The 19,325-nt window shown below is 40.5% G+C and overlaps 1 protein-coding gene across 1 annotated transcript; it reads right to left on the reverse strand.

Annotated features, from left to right (window-relative positions):
• Positions 1-417: 417 nt before the first annotated feature.
• Positions 418-12,940, reverse strand: trib2 (tribbles pseudokinase 2). Its single transcript, XM_043677598.1, has 3 exons — positions 11,318-12,940; positions 10,588-10,880; positions 418-3,577 (listed from the first exon to the last, which is right to left on the reverse strand). The coding sequence occupies exons 1-3, from the start codon at positions 11,588-11,590 to the stop codon at positions 3,103-3,105; spliced, it is 1,041 nt and encodes a 346-aa protein (XP_043533533.1). The 5' UTR covers positions 11,591-12,940; the 3' UTR covers positions 418-3,102.
• Between the last annotated feature and the right edge of the window lie 6,385 nt (positions 12,941-19,325).

Here is a 19,325-nt window from a genome sequence, read left to right on the forward strand (position 1 = left end):
AGTGCCAATGGACTCAAAACGTTAACTGTTTTCTCTCTATAGATGCTGCCAGACCTGCTGAGATCCTCGAGCAATTTCTGTTTTTGTGTCACCACTGGAGCATGCCAGTCTGCTCACAGCATTCTGACACAAACCTCTGCATGAATGAACTAGTACAGATCAACAAGTGTTTAAAAAAAATTGAAATTCTTTATAAGTCCCCAAAGTAACACCACAAATATTGGATGGCCGTATGCATGCTGCTTTTGCCCAAATATGCCACTGTTTCTTTAGAAATAAATATTTAATGCCCAATTGTCTTAATATCTCACCCCAACCCTCCCAAAAACAGAGTTGGAATCATTCAAATTGGTTCCACATTTTAGTCACAAGAGAATAAAATCATGTGTATGATAGTTTAGAAAAAAATAGCAGCAGTTAGTTGTGCAATTCACAATTTATTTACTGAAGGAGAAGATCAGGACAAAACATCAAACCAAATACAATACAAACACCAGAGGCAGTAAAACCCACCATGCAGTCTCCTCTGTTCCCCTTCCACTTTACACTGAAACAAAAAGACGAGTAGTCCCTCTCAACACAGCACCATCCACAGAGTGAATATGAATTCACTCCCTTTTTTAATCGTGATTTTTGATAAATTTTAAATTAAAACTTGGCAAATCAGCTGCAGCTTTCCCCACATCCCTACCCCACCCACCCCATGAGAACTTTAACTAACCATCCTCTTTGTGTTCTGAATTGGCATATACAAGCTCTCCTGAAACGCAGGCAATAGCATCCATAAGCCAAATAGGTCAAGTAGCTGTACGTACATGCAACAGACTATAAAAGCACAAATTCAAGTTAACAGATACGTACTACAGAGTCCACATATACCTACCCAAGAACATGACCATTTCACAGAACTGGTACAGGCAGTAATCAAACAATCAAGGTACTGGAGACAACACAGGAAAAAAAAGGTATGCAAGGTAAGAAATTTCTAATCTATAGCAATTTGAAAGCAGAAAAAGTAATTTGACAAGTTAAAATTAAAAAGTACAACTTATTCAGGGTTTGAGATACATACTGTACACAGATTTGTCTATGTTCAATCATTTTACAAATAGAATCCATAAAATGTGCTTGCATTGAATAGAATTCCTCATTAAAAAGTCATATTTATGCTTTATTTAATCAAGGGCAATAAAACCAGTCAATTACTAAACTATTATTCAAATTACTTTGCTGAACCATACAACCAAGTTTAATCTAAATGCCTAATGCCTCCACAACTAATTCAAAAGGAAGTTGTGCAAATGAACAACTAATGCTTTATGCATGCAATCAAACTGCACCAGGTTCATTACAAAAAGGAGCCTACAAAACAAGTAGATTCAAAATAATGGCAGATATTCGTGGTCAGTCAGTCCAGGCACCATAAATATTTTCAGACACTGGCTAGGGTGCCTGGTGGAAGCAGAACCTTCAAAAGTACGAAGGAAATAAAAATTAGGAACAATTGCCATTTGTTCCTGTTATTTTTCCAGACCATTTACTTTTAATGCAAAAAGTATACTTTATTTTTTAGAAACCTGCATTGTCAGGAACAGACTGAATATTCCAGGCCTTCATTTTAGAATTAACCTGTATAGCACTAAGCCATAAAACAGAACATTAAACAGAACTAACCATTTTGCCATAAAACAGAACTAACCATTTTGTCATTCACTTGTGTGCTAACTCAAAGCTTATTTATATTGCAATATTACTGATTTGAGAGTGCTTATTATTTGCACAACTATTCCTTTTAAGTCTTACATGTGTAAGAAGTCCTGTGTTTGTAACAGGTAGGCAAGTAGTCTAATTAAATATACAATCTCACAAATATTGCAAACAGTGCAACAGATCACAGCTGAAAAGTAGCTAAATGTATTCACAAAGTCTTTCTTTCAAGAACAAAGAGCTACTACTTCATATTTATAACACTGACAATATATGTAGCTGTTACCATTTCAGCAGGAATGCGGGCACTTTTCAAAGAAAAAAAAAGGAATAATTTAATTGGTTTCAAGAAGATTAGGTTAAAAAGAAATCTGGGATATGATCGTTCAACTTAATTGCCATACCATTTACAGCACCATGCTTCAACAGAGATCGGACCGATGACCAGTGAAAACAAAAAAGGTAAAATACAAAATACATCTTAACACTGTTTTAGAATACTGAAGTCCAAAATAAACAAACTACCAAATCAGTAAAGATTGTACTATTGGTAATATTGGGTAATACACATTTTCTCTGCATTAATACAATGGTTCCAGTAGATATATTTCAAACCCTGAATGTTTGCCAATAAGGACTTCCCTTCCAGCGAAATTACATGACATTTCATTTCAATAGCTCCTGCCAATCTGCACTGAAGTACTGTACACACAACAGATGAGTTATTCCCTCTTAGGGAACAGAGCACTAAAAATGCTCTGCTTCTGACAATATTAAGTTTATTCAGAAAGAAAAAAAAATACACAAGATAATGAAAGTAGCTACATATAAACACAAGCATTTCCTTTAGCACCCGCATTTTATGTCGGTGTGTGTGCACCTAATTATTTTTTAATGAAACACATTGAATAAAATGTTTAAACATCAGAAACAAATTTAGGAGACTCTTATAGGAGGATTGTACGTTCCCTGAATAATGAGAGAAGGAAAATAATTAACAGTGCGATGCCAATGTGTTACATTGTGTCGAGGCTAATTAAGTTTCTATTTGTGATTTGTAACCATCATAAAATGAGTGATGAACTGCACAATTATGCATGGGTGCAGTATTCAGCCCTCTCTGTGGCTCCATGAGATGAGAAACTGCAACATTTTACACTGCCTTTTCCTCCCAAATCAATCTAACTTGATAGCAGAACCACCCAATGTGTTGTGCTACATGTCAACCCTGAAACATCCCACTCTTCTCAGTCATTTTAAGTCACTGTACATCTGCACCATTTTTGCTTCCAAGCTAGGTCGATTCGAGGTACCATTTATCAGTTCTGGAAGGATTCCACGTGGTGGGTACCAGCTGTTAATATCTTCTCGACAACACTCAAACTGTGAGCAAACTCAGTTGAAAAAGGGGTCCAAGTCAACATCCATATTCACATCAGGTACCAACTGATCAGCTGCTTCTTTTTCATTAGCACCATATCCGGAACTAGAAGCTGCAAAATCAGAGGCAAACCAGGGATGGTCCAAGATTTCCCGGGATGTCAGCCTTTCCAAAGGCTCACGACGCAAAATGCTACGGATAAGGCATTTAGCCCGTGGGGAAAGAGTTTCTGGAATGTTAAACTGGCCACGTCGAATCTTGCTGAAGAGTGAACTTGGTTCCACATCATGAAAGGGATACCGTCCAACCAGCATCGTGTACAGCATTACACCAAGACTCCAAACATCAGCTGCCTTACCAGAGTAGCTGCCATTGGTGTTAAGGATCTCAGGGCTCACATACGCTGGACATCCATGTTTGTCAGAGAGTGCATCAACTTCGCCATTCAAGATATAAGCATCCTCCAAACTTTCCAACTTCACTTGTGTCCTACAAAAGAAAAGCGTCACATCTTGTCAAGCAAATGACTTGAAATTCAAAGAAACAAAGCATTCCAAAAATTACAAATGACTTTAACATCTGGCTGGAACTTTCACATGGTGTAACAAATGGGTGTACATATAAACCTTGAATATGGCAGACTTGACATTTCTGCATTTCACATTAACATAGCTACTGTTAGATATTACCCAATTTACAGTCAACTAGATATGCACAGCGTTTAGAATAATAAGTGAAAGAATCAAAAACCAATACTACTGGTCTTAAGAGCAAGGAACATTCATTATTAGAGTAACAAGAAATGAAATCTCTCCATTCCATTTTAAAAGCTATGGGCTTAACAGCAGGACTTTTAACCAGAAAATCCATGAAATGGAAATTCAATGACTATAACATTTCTTCTGGCTCCCGATACATCCAATTCCAAATTTGAAAATAGGTCATAGACTTCCTCTTGCCATCCACCACAAAATCCAGGTTCAGGAACAGAAAGGAGGACATGGATCAAATATGTTTTTCAGTGCTGGCAATTCACCACACAATTGTGCAGAGTTATATGGGCAGGCATTGCGGGTCAGCCTCTCTTATTTCAAAGCACAGCTTTTAACAAAATCCCATACTGAAGAAGAAATGTAATAAGCAGGCAATCAAGAGAACATTATTTTAAATGGATTAATACAGAATCTCCCAATGTATTACAACTCCAGCTCAAATGTTAATAAGCACAAAACTTGGTATCTGGTTTTCCTTGAAAGCCAGAAAGTCAAATCAAGAATCTAGCTTGAGGATGTGAATTTCTCTACTCGTGATGTGAATTTGAGTTAAATCTAGTGGATGCCAGAGTTTCAATGTTTGCATATGACAATGTTTTTACTCATGGAATTATATTGATGCTTCAGTTTATAATTCAATACTTCCTGCATTTTGCCCCTTTAACCGTGTAAAGTTCAAATAACTTTAGCAGTAAGTTGTGCATTCCTGATCCCATTCAGTTGCTTCATTAAAAGAGATTTGGGTCATATCTCAATTTTTGTCAATTACTGCACTTTAAACTGATTCTTTCTGCCAGGAAAAGAGAGGACTTCAGATGCTGGAGATCAGAGTCGAGTGGGGTGCTGGAAAAGCACAGCAGGTGATGAAGGGCTTATGCCTGAAACGTTGATTCTCCAGCTTCTCGGATGCTGCCTGATCCGCTGTGCTTTTCCAGCATCCCAATTTCAACAGAGATTCCTTTTGCTGACAGGAACAGTTTCTTCCTATTTACTCTGTTCAGACCCCTCAGTGATTTTGAATACATCTGTCGCTGTCATGCCAACCTGATCTTCAGTGTTGATTTTTCCAACATAATTGAAATTCCTCATCCCGAAGACTATTATCATGAATCTGTTCTCCAACCTCTCTAATGCCTTCATATCCTTTCTAACATGTGGTGCCCACAACTCCAGTTGAGGCCAAAATGTTGATTTATCTTGATTTAACAGCTTCTTTGCTTTTGTACCATGCCCCTAATGATAAAACTAATATACAATATGCTTTATCAACAGCTCTCAGTCTGTCCTGCCATCTTTAACTGATTTCTGCAAAAATACATCCAGGTACTTTTGTTCCTGGATCTCCATTTCAAAATAAAGGGTATAATTATATTGTGTTGTTCATATCAAAGTAAATCAGTTCACCTTCTATTAAAAAATGAAAGTTCCACAACGTCTGCTCTGGTGTATGCTAAGCCAACACAAAATTTGTTCAGAACCTTTGAAGAATAGCATTTAAATATTCAAAGTAATGTTTCATGCAATTTGCACTGCCATCTTAGTTTGTTTCCATAGTGATACTGTGCATGAGATTATGGATGAAATTCAATGCACCAGCTGTCACAGAATAAGCTCTTTGACATATCAATTCCTAGGATATTAGAGTGTGGACATATTTGGTTGTCACTCTCATGTGCCCAATTTACACAAATCAACAGTGAAGTATAGAAGAAATGGGAGAAACGTACTAAAAACAACAATGCAATGAAGAGTTAAAAAAAAGTAATACAATATAGCATTTATACTGTAGGCAATATTTCTAACAATGGAATTGTTTGTTGAACCAGAGTATATGAACAAAACAGACGCTGTTTGGGAGCAAATTACAGCAGCAATCTACTTTGAATGGGGCAGACTCCCACATCAATGACAGCTCTCTGCAGGTTCAAAGAGTATTACAAATAAACAAAGCATTATTCAATCAAATAATTCAAAACACCACAACGCAATAAATATAAAAATTGCAATTGCACAACTTGGAGAGGAATGTGGCAATTTATTTTGTTATCTGAACACAGTCTCGTCCTTGTTGCGACACTTCATTTGGATAGCATTAATGCTCAGTTAGTACGCTGGTTACATGCACACTCAGCTCTTGCACAGCCTTGGACTAGTGGGAGGAAGTCTTAATGAACTCTGCCTCAGGTTAAACATTTTTAACCATTAAAAATGTTGCTATTTTATAAAATTATACGTGTTTATCACAGCTTCAGTCTTTCAGAGGTCTGATCATAAATGTGGAATACAGCTACATGTACATGCAAAAACTTTTCATAGACAGAAGTCCAAACTCTGGTCTCCACTAGATTAACTCAGAAATTCACATCACCAAGCTAGATCTTCTGTTGAGGAAGAGGACAAAGTAAAGGCCTGGGATCAAGATTGGGCTCACTGTTGGGGAAAAGAGTGTGTATGTGGAATCAGGATTAAGGTTATTGCAATATCCCTCATTGTCTCCATCATTTAAACCCATGCAGAAACAGCACCTTGCTCAAGTGACCGAAGTCCCAAAACACCAGAGACCATAAATTAAAATGAGTCACCACACCCAAAAGGTTGAAGGAGAACAACGTAAGTTAGGAAATTGGTCACTTACAGAATAGTAATGAAGTCCTGGTAACAGAGATAGAACAACTATTCAGGAGACAAACAAATTGTGCAAAATGATGCATTAACTGTTGAAGAAGTAAATCTACTCTCAAAACTTTCAAGTACTTAAAGCCCATTACTTCTTCTCAAAATGTGGTTGGCTGAGCCACCCATCACCCCTCCAGCACATACAAAGAATCCTTAAATTATCATGCTGAAGCAGCTCAGAAAATTCTACAAACCAAATCATACCAGCTAATGGGGCAATTAAGAAAAGAAGATATATAATTAGCATACACATATTTGGAGTAAATGGTAGGAAGTTTATTTGAAATCCAGCTGTCAAAGAGCTGTTGCAGTCAGCAGGGATTAGGAATTGTAATTTAGAAAAATGGTTTTAATACCCGCAACATTTATCCTTTGTTGTTAATTTCAAGGTTAACACTGAATTTCTAGAACATGACTTCAGCTTGCAGCAATGCAACTAGGGAAGGTGACACCTACAGCTAAGTAGGTATGCCAGAATTTGGAGACATCTGCTGCTGACACATCTTATCCATCCCAAGACTAGGCAGAGGTAGGTGGGAGTCATATCTTAAGCATACCATGAATAGGCACTACACCATCCAGACAACCACTTGTTCCTGGCTACCAGAAATTCAGCATCATCTACACTGTTGTTGCCAGGCAACACAATTCAGGATGTGTCAAATAATCAAAGTAGTCCCAGGTGCATGGTACCCTAAATGAATTAACAAATAGGGCATTATTTCCACATATTTATCAAATACCTAGTGACAGACTAATTTACAATTAGTCACAACTTAATGCTCAGAAAGCACCATTCTCAACCTATATTGCATGATATAATTTTGAATATTTTGGTTCACACTGTGACTGTTGTTAATCCCATACTTCATTCATAAAATATTAAGAAGTACACTTTTTCTAGATATTGATGCTACATATAATGAGATACATGATATAAAGTTTGCTGAAGCCCTAGAAATAAATACTTCATTCATTCAGGAACATTTCTCGATGCTCTGCTTAGAAAGATTTCCACACTCATTTTAACCAGTTACATGCAGTGGCTAGATTTTCCAAAAAGAATTCTGAAACTTTTGGTCAGCCAACTTATGTAAAGATTATCCCATGGCACTCTTTAAAAATTACAGAAAAAATCAATTATAATGGGACAATTAATACAAGCTTACAGAAATATATAACCTTGGATATGTGAATTACTAAAGTAATAAGGACTGTACTGTGACCAGAGCAAGGAACATTTTTGAACTGAGAGCCAATTATCCAGATTCACATTTTCACTGCTGGGGAAATTAAGTTTTACATATAACTGTTGTTTGTGTTTTTATTTAAATATATAGAATTAGTGCAAGAATTCCTGTGCCTGCCGAGTTAAGTAATTTGAAACCTTTTTCTGCAATTTTCATTCCAATGGAAGAAAACTTTTTACATCAATGGTATCATCGATACATATTTCACTTCCAACACTAGATTCCACAAGCTAATTTAAAGTCTCAAGTGACCTCCCACAAAGCATTAAGTGAATGCATGACTAATTTGTTATGCAAGCAAATAATTAGTTAATATGTGGCACACAAAGTAAATTATCAGTTCACAACAGAATCAGAGCTGAAGCTCAGGGTGATACTTAAAATGTAGGAACACCACCCCTTTGAACCAACCCAAATATAGAGCCCGCGAACAGTAAGGACTGCCACCAATTCCAATTTCCCATTCAAGTGAGGTATCAGCAAATACTAGAACACTTATGCTGATATTAGCCTGCCATATATGTTACTTGTAGTAAATATGTTCTCAATGTAGAGAGTATGAGTTGTTGAAGATTAACAAAATTTAGGTTTTCCAATATTAGGTGACAAGTTTTTTAAAACAGGAATTTTCAACTTACCAATGACAAAGATTAGTATGAAATGAAAACATCCTTCCAAAAAGGCACCTTTTAAAAAAAGTAGCTTGCTATCAAATTTGGATATTTTAAAAAGCTACATTGTAACTTTTCTGGTTTAACAACACGATTACTTCGAAACCTGTTGGATGGCTTTCGACTCAAAACCTTTATTGGCTGCAGCAGTTAAAGTAACTATAAAGAGGCAACTTCCCCTTCCACAATCACAGTCTGAGTCACTCTGCTCTTCTGTTTTCCTCATTTTGTCCAGACCCAGATGGCTGTGGACAAGGGGTATGAAGCACCTGCCAGTCTACAATGTCTTCCATGTGCACAAGAGTGTTTGATCCTTTGCTAACACAGTGAGAGTGCTTTCATTGTGTGATTCAATTCTGTATTAGCTGGACTCCATTTTTTAAAAACGTGAACCTTTGTTTGATGATACTGGGAGCAAACTAGTGTTACCTTATTTATAAATTAAGTCAACGACAATCTATCTGCAGCTTCTGCTCAGGCAGCCTTCAATAGGAAATGTGGAGAAGGCAATGCCTTTTTTTTTGTTTTTGCAAAGCAAAAAGCAAAATAAACCTCTTCAGATTGTTGCTAAACAGCTGTCGAGGTAGCAGAAAGGAAACTACGTGTTTGTAAATGCCTTCCCATTGCTGTGTGAATGAGACCACAGAGCAAGCCGCCGGAAACACGCTTCTGTCGCCATAGAGTTGGGGAACCTGTCACCAGGGTAAGCCTCACCTCACCCAGCCCACATCTCAAAGAGCTGAATACAACGCTGCAGTTTGAGTTAGCAGCTGCACACACTGTCCGCTTTAGCAGCGAGCTGCAGACTGTAAGCTGATGAACCACGACGTGTAGGAGCGGTTTTAAGACTGCACACAAGCCAGATTATCCCCATACCGATCTTATCGAGGCAAATTTGAAAAGAAAACATGCAAATTGCAACATAAGACGTATCCGTCGAAAGTACGATTCCACTGTGTATTGCAAACAAGCGGCTATCTCTGCGGCTTTGTGAGGAATTAGCATTGAGAGTGATTTTGCACTGTGCATCCATGGACCGGTGCACATGCAAGTGCTGAAATGTGCAATGGAGGCATTCCGCTCTTTATTTGCAATACACGGCGACCTTCCCAGCTAAAGTGCACTGCTCTTCCCATTTACTAGCATTCACTGCAGTTACACCGATACTCATTTTCAGCAATATATTTAGCAAGCTCACCCAAACAAATCCAACCACCGCTCTACCGAGTGACTCCACATTTGTACAATTCATGGGAGTTGCAGCTAACTCACAACCCTACTTGGCCATAACAATAATTAAGTAAAACAAAATATAGGTAGTACCTTACTCTGTTGTGCCACAGATTGCTTAAAGTCGCCTTTTGTTTACATTAACGGGAATAAGGACAACAGCGGACATATGTTCAATTAAACTATTTTCTTTTCAAAGTGAGTGGATATTTAGCCCAGCTTCGGGAATCAAATCTAGAATCGAATTCACTCGCACGTCAGCAGCACGTTGGTCGTTTTTTTGCACCAAATCCGTGAAGCTACAAAAGCTGACTCCTTCCGTTACTGTACTCTGCAAGGTTGTGACCTCGGGTTCAGTGCGTGGGAAGGACACAGAATCTTGTAACACAGCAGCCCTTCCATGTCAATACCGTCTGATGGCCCCTAACCTGATCAACAACGCTAAACGCCAGGGAGCAGAAAGATGAAACTACAGTCTTCTTTCACATAGGGGGAGCTGGTCTAATAAATAGTCCGATATCGTTATTGCCTATTTACCTCGTCACACCCCCCCAACACCATCCCAGAGGAAAAAAATAAACAAATTGCTCTCGTTCGATTGAAATGTAATGAGACCCACTCGGAGGACAAAAAGGCTTGAGTCAACTTTATAAATAAGTTGTAAGAAACTAGGTAATGGGAGAGACTTCAGACCCCGAAGCCTCAATCTAAACAGAAACCAACAGCGGAACAACCTTATTTACCAGTTCATATAACGTCATTGACAAAAACAGATCACCGGAGTGTAGCAGTTTAAACGAAAAATGCAGAGTGTTACTTCGTCCAGAGATGATTGCAGTCCTGTATCACTATGTCAAAACCTCTTATGTTATATTTGATGGACTGGTTGCCAAACCTACCGTTCCTCGTCTTTAAATACGAATTTCCTTAGTTTGAGATCTCGCAGGACCACACCATTGTCATGGCAGTGCGCTACAGCAGAGGCTATCTGGTGGAACAGTCTGGCTGCCTCGTCCTCCCTGAGCCTTTTGCAAGTGCGTACAAATGAATGCATATCCCCATGACTCTTCTCAAAGAAAACATACGATCGCTGCTCCCCCAGCAAAATTTCTGTTATCTGGTTGATGCTTTCGTGGGCAGACAGATAAAAATAAGCTGCTAATGTTTCTTGATATCGGCTAACGTCGAATACCTGTGGAAACAAAAAGAGTGAAATCCGACATCTTTTCCTCCTACTACAATAAGCAGCAATATGGGTTAAGACTTAAGAGACCCAATGTATTCTCTGCCTTGCATTAAACCACAGATGCTTGGCTAAAATAAAAATCGAATACAATGGCCCATTAGTTTCTAATCCTTATGGTGCAGCTTAAAAGTTTCAGTAAATATCCCCTTCTAAAAGGGAGTTACCGAATGAACTTCATAAAGCTCTAGAAATTTACTAAACTTCAATGGATTCAATACCTTAAGTTGTTTTAAACTCTTACGTCTTGTTAACAAAAGACTGTACTTCCAATTTATTTGCCTCTAGGGTATTGTATGTTACACTGTGTGCACACGTCATTGATTCTGAATCGAATGCTGTTTCGCTGGTTAAACTAATGGTGTGTGTGTGTGTATTTTTTTTACCTTACAAACGAGCTCCTCGCCGCTATGCAAATGCACTGCCCCAAGCACGTGGTCACCCTCTAAAGGCTCCAACAATAGATACTGTCCGATTTGAGAAATGCAATGAGAAGAGTTCGGAGTTTCAGGTGGGCTGGGTGAGCCTAGGTTCGGGCTGAAACTTTGGCTGCAGTCACTAGTCCTCACACAAGACAATTCTTCATATTCGTGATGACTCTTATGTCTCGACCGTCCATACCTTACAATGCTGATTGGACTGGATCGCTGTATGTTCATGTGGCTGTAAATAGTGGTCCTGTTAAACAAAAGGGTTTTACTGACAAGCGTCCACGTTTGTTGACAGTAGTTTAAAAAGGATTTAAAAATGAACTCCACAAACTGTAGAAGCGTCTCTTTTGCACTTTGGTCGAGACTTGTAGGTCCAGCTCTTTTTTTTGCGTGTTCCTCCAGCAGCAGTAAAATGAGTTCTTTATTTTAAAACGAGCACCATTTGTAGGAATAATGCAGACTGTGTGTTTATTGCTACAGCTTTTGTCTTTTGCATAGATGATTCGGGTAGGTCATACAAATGCAGCTGTTAGAGAGCGAGCAGCCCAATGCAATCAGAGCCCTGATTTTTGTCGAAGTGGAAAGTGGAACGCCAGTTCACAATGCGTTTTGTTCCTGTGGTTACGGAAGGGTATGCGCCGCAACGAGTGAATGACTGAGAGAGAGAGTGGCTTACATACACAAGCCAACCAGGTGACGATCGACTCAGGGGAACCCACTCAGTTCCTCAGCCTCCGACTCTAGATGGCGTCCAATTCCCTCTGTAGCCGTCTTTCTCTCTTTGCAGCTGAAACAAAATCGCCTCAAACTATCATCAAACAAGAGTACGGCATTCACCCTCTCGTCATCTGCTTTGCAACGTCCAAGTACAACTTTCAAGGAGATTTATTTTGCACGTACGCACTCATGAGAGAGAAAGAGAAAAAAAAGTCTTTGGCTGGCGAGTGCTTTCCAATATTGGCAAGCACCTATGAGATGTGCGTATATAATTTTAAAAATATAACAGTCAAGGACAAAAGAGATCAATGGTATCGTGTTCCCACCGAACAGTCTTAATGCCCCCAAGCACAGCGATGAAACTGATAAACTCCAGATGCCTTTGCAACTGCACAGTTGCGGAGATGACGACCTTGGGATGCAGAACGTTGCTTTGTTTTTGGAATTTTTTTTTGTTTTGCAAATCAAAAATGTCCCGGAAAGAAAAATATCTGCAAATTTTTTTTTGCACTAGATAAAGGGATGCCCGATAGAACGGGGCCGATCCCTTTTAGCAACAGCCGACATAAGACATGATTTCTTTTTCCTCTTCCTTTCCGCTGCCTGTCTATTACTTACGTGGCTGCAATCTGAGTAATGTCAGCGGCGGCGGCAGCAGTAGCAACAGCACCACTAACTCCCATTCAATGCAATCGCTGACTGCGGTCCACTGCGCCTTACACTAACCCTGATAAGTCAATGGCCCGCTTCCCGGATCCCCCAGGCTGTCAATCATCCGGGAGCCCGCAGCCCATTGGCCAGCCGGCATGTCAATCAAGGTCCTTGCGTCACCGCTGCTGATCAGGTTAGTCCCCCTTTACTTGGGAAAGTAGGTGATATCCCTCCGCGCCCTGTGTGTGTGTGTGTGTAGAGCTTCAAACCTCTCCAGGACCACGGCTCTTACCGCAGCACGGGATCATGCACTTCCAGGGTGCTGATGCAAAGCAAGGTTGCTCCTCCCGTGCTTTTGATTTTGCAATGTCGGGGCTCCGAGGGAAGAGGAGAATGGGTGGACTACTTTCTTTCCACTCTGGTATTCAATGAAGCGGCGGAGGGTTTCGGAGGGTTGGGTGAGCCGGCTCGCAACCTGATCCCCAGCAGCTGCGTCTCTTTATTCATAGTTATTCATAGAGGAGGTGAATGCTGAGGGCAACCTTGCGCAATACACTGAGGAATGCAGGCAGCAGGAAGAAAGCCACAGGCAACAGCATTCCTTTCTGCTGGATCTCTCCCCTCCTTGCCATAGTCATGCAGTTGCAGTATATGTCCCGTGGATGTTTTAAGAGTTCCAGGTATATACTGTAAATCTCCCACCCCCTCCAACATCACCCATCGTACAGCTTATTAAAAGTAATGTGTGCATTGTAACAAAAATAAAGTCCACACGCATGCACTGCCTCCACCAGCGAGGCTCAGTGTGTACCATCTACAAGATGCACTGCAGAAATTCATCAAAGATCCTCAGACATCATCTTCCAAACCCACAACCACTTCCATCTAGAAGGACAAAGGCAGCAGATACTAGGACCACCAGCCTTCTTCATGTTCCCTTCCGAGCCACTTACCATCCTAACTTGGAAATATATCGCCATTCTTTCACTGTTGCTAGGTCAAAATCCTGGAATCCCCTCCCAAATACAACCTACAGCAGGTAGACTGCAGTGGTTCAAGAATGCAACTCAACATCACCTTCTCAAGGGCAACTAGGGGTGGGCAATAAATGCTGGCCAGCCAGTGATGCCCAAGTCTTACAAATTAAGAACAAAACAAACCAAAGAATCATTGATACTGGACATCAAGAACAAAAAAAGAAATTGCTGGTGAAACGCACGGCATCTGAGGAGAGAAAGTAGAGCTTTGGATTCAGTGACCCTTCTCATGAACAGAAGAACAAATGTGAATTTTGATGTTTAGTCATGCATTGCTGCCACCAAATATATATCTAATATTGGACTCAAAGGTGTCAAGCACTCAATATTTAGTGTATTGAGTATTGTGCCCTTCCTAAAATAAGAGGTAATATATGATTACCTCTGTGTATTGCTTCCTCAAATTTATGCATAGTTTATTGATGTTTCTTCTGGCCTCTTTTTCATATATGTTGAGATTTGCCAGGAATGTTGTATTTCCCAATCTTTTTATTGCTATATCACTGGAGTATCTACTTAAAACCTACCCACTCAGTCAAAGGTTCCACTCCTCATGAAATTACATCTGCCATATATCAGCCTGTTTCATCAGCCTCAGCCCCCTAGAAATCTATCGTAGAGTTTTTTTTTTACCATTCAAAAAGAGGTCCTTTAGCCAACATGTCTGCAATGATCATTGATTTCAGTCCCATTTTCAAGTGGTTGACCTGTGACCTTGCATGTAATGACATTTCAAATGTTCATCTAAGTAGTGGGCGGCACGGTGGCACAGTGGTTAGCACTGCTGCCTCACAGCACTAGAGACCTGGGTTCAATTCCCACCTCAGGCGACACTGTGTGGAGTTTGCACGTTCTTCCCGTGTCTGCGTGGGTTTCCTCCGGGTGCTCCGGTTTCCTCCCACAGTCCAAAGATGTGCAGGTCAGGTGAATTGGCCATGCTAAATTGCCTGGTGAATTGGCCATGCTAAATTGCCCGTAGTGTTAGGTAAGGGGTAAGGGTGGGTTGCGCTTCGGTGGGGCGGTGTGGACTTGTTGGGCCGAAGGGCCTGTTTCCACACTGTAAGTAATCTAATCTAATCTAGTTCTTAGTTGTCTTGAGGGTTCCTGCCTCCACTACCCTTTTAGTCAGTGAGTTCCATATACACACAACCCTCTCGTTATGAAAACAAATTGCTCAAATCTCCTCTAAAGCTCATGCTTCTTGCAAAAATTGTGGCAACTGGTTTTTGACCCTAGTACTAAAGGAAATGTTATGCCCCTCAAGACCTCAATCAGGTCCTCCTCAGCCTTCTCTAAGGAAAACATCCCCAAACTATGTAGTCCCTCTGCATAGCTGAATTGCTCCAGCCCAGGCAGCATGCTGGTGAATGTCTTTTGACCTCTCTCGTGCAATCACATGCTGCCTATAGTGTTGCAACCAGACTCGCACATGTCTGATGCCTCACTAACAGCTCCAGCATAATCTCATTGATCTTGTATTCACAGTCCTCCTCACAATTCACAATACCTCCAAGCTTTGTGTAGTCTACAAATTTTGAAATGATGCTTTGCATCTCCAGACGTAGGTCATTCCATCAAAGAAAACACTGCTTCTAAAATATTATCTTCAGGAATCCCCACCAAACACTGTTCTCCTGTTGTCTCTGTGTTCCCTGTCACTCAGCCAACTTCCAATCAAATTTCTCAAATACATGCAAGTTAAGTGTACTCTGAAATGTTCCAGTAAACCACTCAGTTCTATCAAACCATTTCAGAAAAATCAAATACAAATTGGTCAGCAACAGCTGGTCAAAGCTCCTTTGACAGTACCTTCTAAACCGGCCTGTGCCCGAAACGTCGAATCTCCTGTTCCCTAGATGCTGCCTGACCTGCTGTGCTGTTCCAGCAATAAAGTTTCAACCAAGTTCCTCCCTAAGCATTGCTTCATTATCACTGGGTAATAATCATAGAGCTCCCTCACTTATAGCGCTTCGAGTGTACTGATGGTCAGCAACAGCTGGTCAAAGCTCCTTTGACAGTACCTTCTAAACCTCTGACCTTTAACACTTAGGAGGACAAGAGCAGCAAGTTCCTCCCTAAGCATTGCTTCATTATCACTGGGTAATAATCATAGAGCTCCCTCACTTATAGCGCTTCGAGTGTACTGATATCAAAAGGACTGCAAAAGGAAATTCACCTTCTCACATGAAGTTAGGATTGGGGAGTAAGTGCTGTCCGAGCACCAGCAATGCCAACATCTATGAACTAATATAATAAACACACATTCTTCGGGTAAATTTGACCTAACCCACTCAGCAGGAAAAAGATGACATTGGGCCATTTCAGAAAATTGCAGAATTGTTATGGTGCAGAAGGACACCATTTGTCTGATTTGCCTGTTTTAAATGCCTACTGTGTTTATTTTGAAGTATAATCAAAGGAAAATAAAATAAGGCTGGCTGGATTAAGTTGAAATTGCCCCCAATAACTTTTTGACTTGAAAGTTGAAGTTTAGGCTGGCACGGTAGCTCAGTGGTTAGCACTGCTGCCTCACAGTGCTAGGGCCCTGGGTTTGATTCCAGCCTCAGGCAACTGTCTGCGTGGAGTTTGCACATTCTCCCCGTGTCTGTGTGGGTTTCCTCTGGGTGCTCCGGTTTCCTCCCACTGTCCAAAGATGTGCAAAGGTTAGGTGAATTGGTCATGCTAAATTGCCCACAGTGTTCAGGGATGTGTGCATTAGTTAGGAGTAAATACCGGGTAAAGGGGATTGGATCTGGGTAGGTTGCTCTCTGGAGAGTCGGTGTGGACTTGTTGAGCCGAATGGCCAGTTTCCACACTGTAGAGATTGTATGATTCTTGCTGCTCAGCTACCAGCTTAACAATGCATAATCACTCTTTATCTACCAGTCATCTCAGTTCCACTAAGGTTGAGGTCAAACCAGATTGTTTTCCCTCTTCAATTCTGCACTGTTTACATAAAAACAATCTGATAAGTTTGCTCCCCTTTTTGAGGTCACTATTAAAATCTCTCTTCTTTTCTGAGACAACGTGAGAAAAAATATTACCATCTAATAGGTAATCCTTCATTTTCACATATATTTTCTTTCTAAAATGTTTCTTATCTAGATTCTTAACGCTGCTGCAGTCTCTCCTTTTATTCTTGTAATCTTAAAAATGGCACCCTATAACCACACCGTGTAGAAACCAAGAATCATTACATCATCTCCAACTTCGGATCAAATTTTCCATGACATTCAGAATCAGAAATCTCCAAATGTCACTTATTCCTTCCAGGTTCTTACACTTTCCAGAAATTTAAAATGGAGATTTGGAGGTCATTAGTAATTATTTCCTGATTTACCAGACCCTCTCAGCGTTGTTTAAACCCTGATGGCTTTCAATCCTGCACTGCTTGGCCTTGACTTAACAACCAAAAGTGTTATTTTGTACTTTTGGCAAATGTTGTAAGTTTAGATTAGATTAGATTACTTTGGATTACTTTACAGTGTGGAAACAGGCCCTTCAGCCCAACAAGTCCACACCGACCCGCCGAAGCATAACCCAACCATACCCCTACATTTACCCCTTACCTAACACTACGGGCAATTTAGCATGGCCAATTCACCTGACCTGCACATCTTTGGACTGTGGGAGGAAACCGGAGCACCCGGAGGAAACCCACGCAGACACGGGGAGAACGTGCAAACTCCACACAGTCAGTCGCCTGAGGCGGGACAGCTTTATTGGACAGCTTTTTTGACTTCCAATATTTATTGTTTAAAATAAATAATATGGTACTTTTAAAGCACCTGTGATTATACTAAAGGGCTTATTTAATCACTTTCTGTGGAAAGTGCATGTGTCTTGCATTTTGTAATGGTTATAATGAGGTCAGCCAGTTGAACAATACAAAATATCAGTTCCCTGATTAGACAAGATTAACAACCTCAATCAGGGCGCTCTGGCTAACAATACAAACAGGAGTGTCAGAGGTTCTGCTCACTCTGAGAGTTGATTCTGAGAGAGCTGGATCAGTGTTAAAGACTGTCCACATCTAAATAAAGGGGGACCTAGTGACAGGATACCGGACTCTGTTAAGTTATATCACATTCCTTATTTTCCTAAATATTTCTCACAAATCGACTGAAGGGTATTTTGAAGTACTCAGCAACAGATAACAGAACTTTATTCCCTCATTTCCTTTGAGCTTACTTACAAGTGTACTTGTTCAAAACTACCTGATAAGAACAGTGTTTCAGTTTTACTTTATTTTTTGACTTATTCATGGGATAGGGCTGGACCAATGTTTTTATTGCCCATGTCTAGTTGCACTTGAGAAACTAGTAGTGAGCTGCCTTTTTGAATTACTGCAGTCCATGAGCTGTAGCTGGACCTACAATGCCACCAGGTAGGGTGTTCCAAGATTTTGACCCAGTGACACTGAAAGAACAGTGATACAGTTTGAAGTCAGGGCGATGAGTAGCTTGGGGTGAATTTAGAAGTGCTGAAAATGTGTTGCTGGAAAAGCGCAGCAGTTCAGGCAGCATCCAAGGAGCATGAGAATCGACATTTCGGGCATGAGCCCTTCTTCAGGAATCCTCCTTGGTTGCTGCCTGACCTGCTGCACTTTTCCAGCAACACATTTTCAGCTCTGATCTCCAGCATCTGCAGACCTCACTTTCTCCTAGTGAATTTAGAAGTGGTAGTGTTCCCATGTATCTGCTGCCCTTGTCCTAGATGGAATGGCTCATGTGTTTGGAAAGTGCTGCTTAAGAGTCTTTAGTGAATTTCTGCAGTGCATCTTGTAGATTACACACACTGCTGTTAATGAGCATTGGTGATGGAGTGAGTAAATGTTTGCCACCGCATTCCACAATCAAGTAGGCTGCTATTTCCTCAATGTTGTCACACATCTTGAGTGTTGTTGGAGCTACACTCATCCAGGCAAGTAGGGAATATCCCATCATAGTCCTGACTTGTGCCTTTTAAATGGTGTACAGGCTTTGGAGACTGAGGAAGCTTGCCACAAGATTCCTAGCCTCAGGCTTGGTCTTGTAGCCATGGGAATTATATGGTTAGTCTAGTTTAATTTCTGGCCAATGGTAACATCCAGGATATTGATAGTGGGGAATTCATTGGTAGTGATGCCATTGAATAGCAAGTGGGTGGCTATATTCTCTCTAAAGTGCACCATATATGGGGACAGCTTGATGATCAATCACAAGATCCTGCTTTTATCCAGTTTCAACTCAGTCATCCATTGCTGAACCTCACTTTCCAAGATTTGACTTGCATGTGTGACTTGCTGTCTCTTGTTGAACTGGCTAAAAAGGGGACCTTGAGAAAATTGCACAAAGACTAGAACGTCGGGACATGTGATGCTGGAGAAGGGTGGAGTGGGTCAGTTGGATACAATGCAAGACCAATGAAAACCTTATCAGTATGGTGGAGGAAGAAAGGTAGATAGTTAGTGAACAGCATCAATGAAAGGTTGGCGTAGCATAATCCTCAGACATGAGAACATGCTGAAGTAGCTGATTGAAGTATAGTTAGATGATATACCTCAAGAAAGTTTAAGG

The sequence above is a fragment of the Chiloscyllium plagiosum genome, chromosome 3, assembly GCF_004010195.1.
Source record: "Chiloscyllium plagiosum isolate BGI_BamShark_2017 chromosome 3, ASM401019v2, whole genome shotgun sequence".
NCBI classification, from domain to species: Eukaryota; Metazoa; Chordata; class Chondrichthyes; order Orectolobiformes; family Hemiscylliidae; genus Chiloscyllium; species Chiloscyllium plagiosum.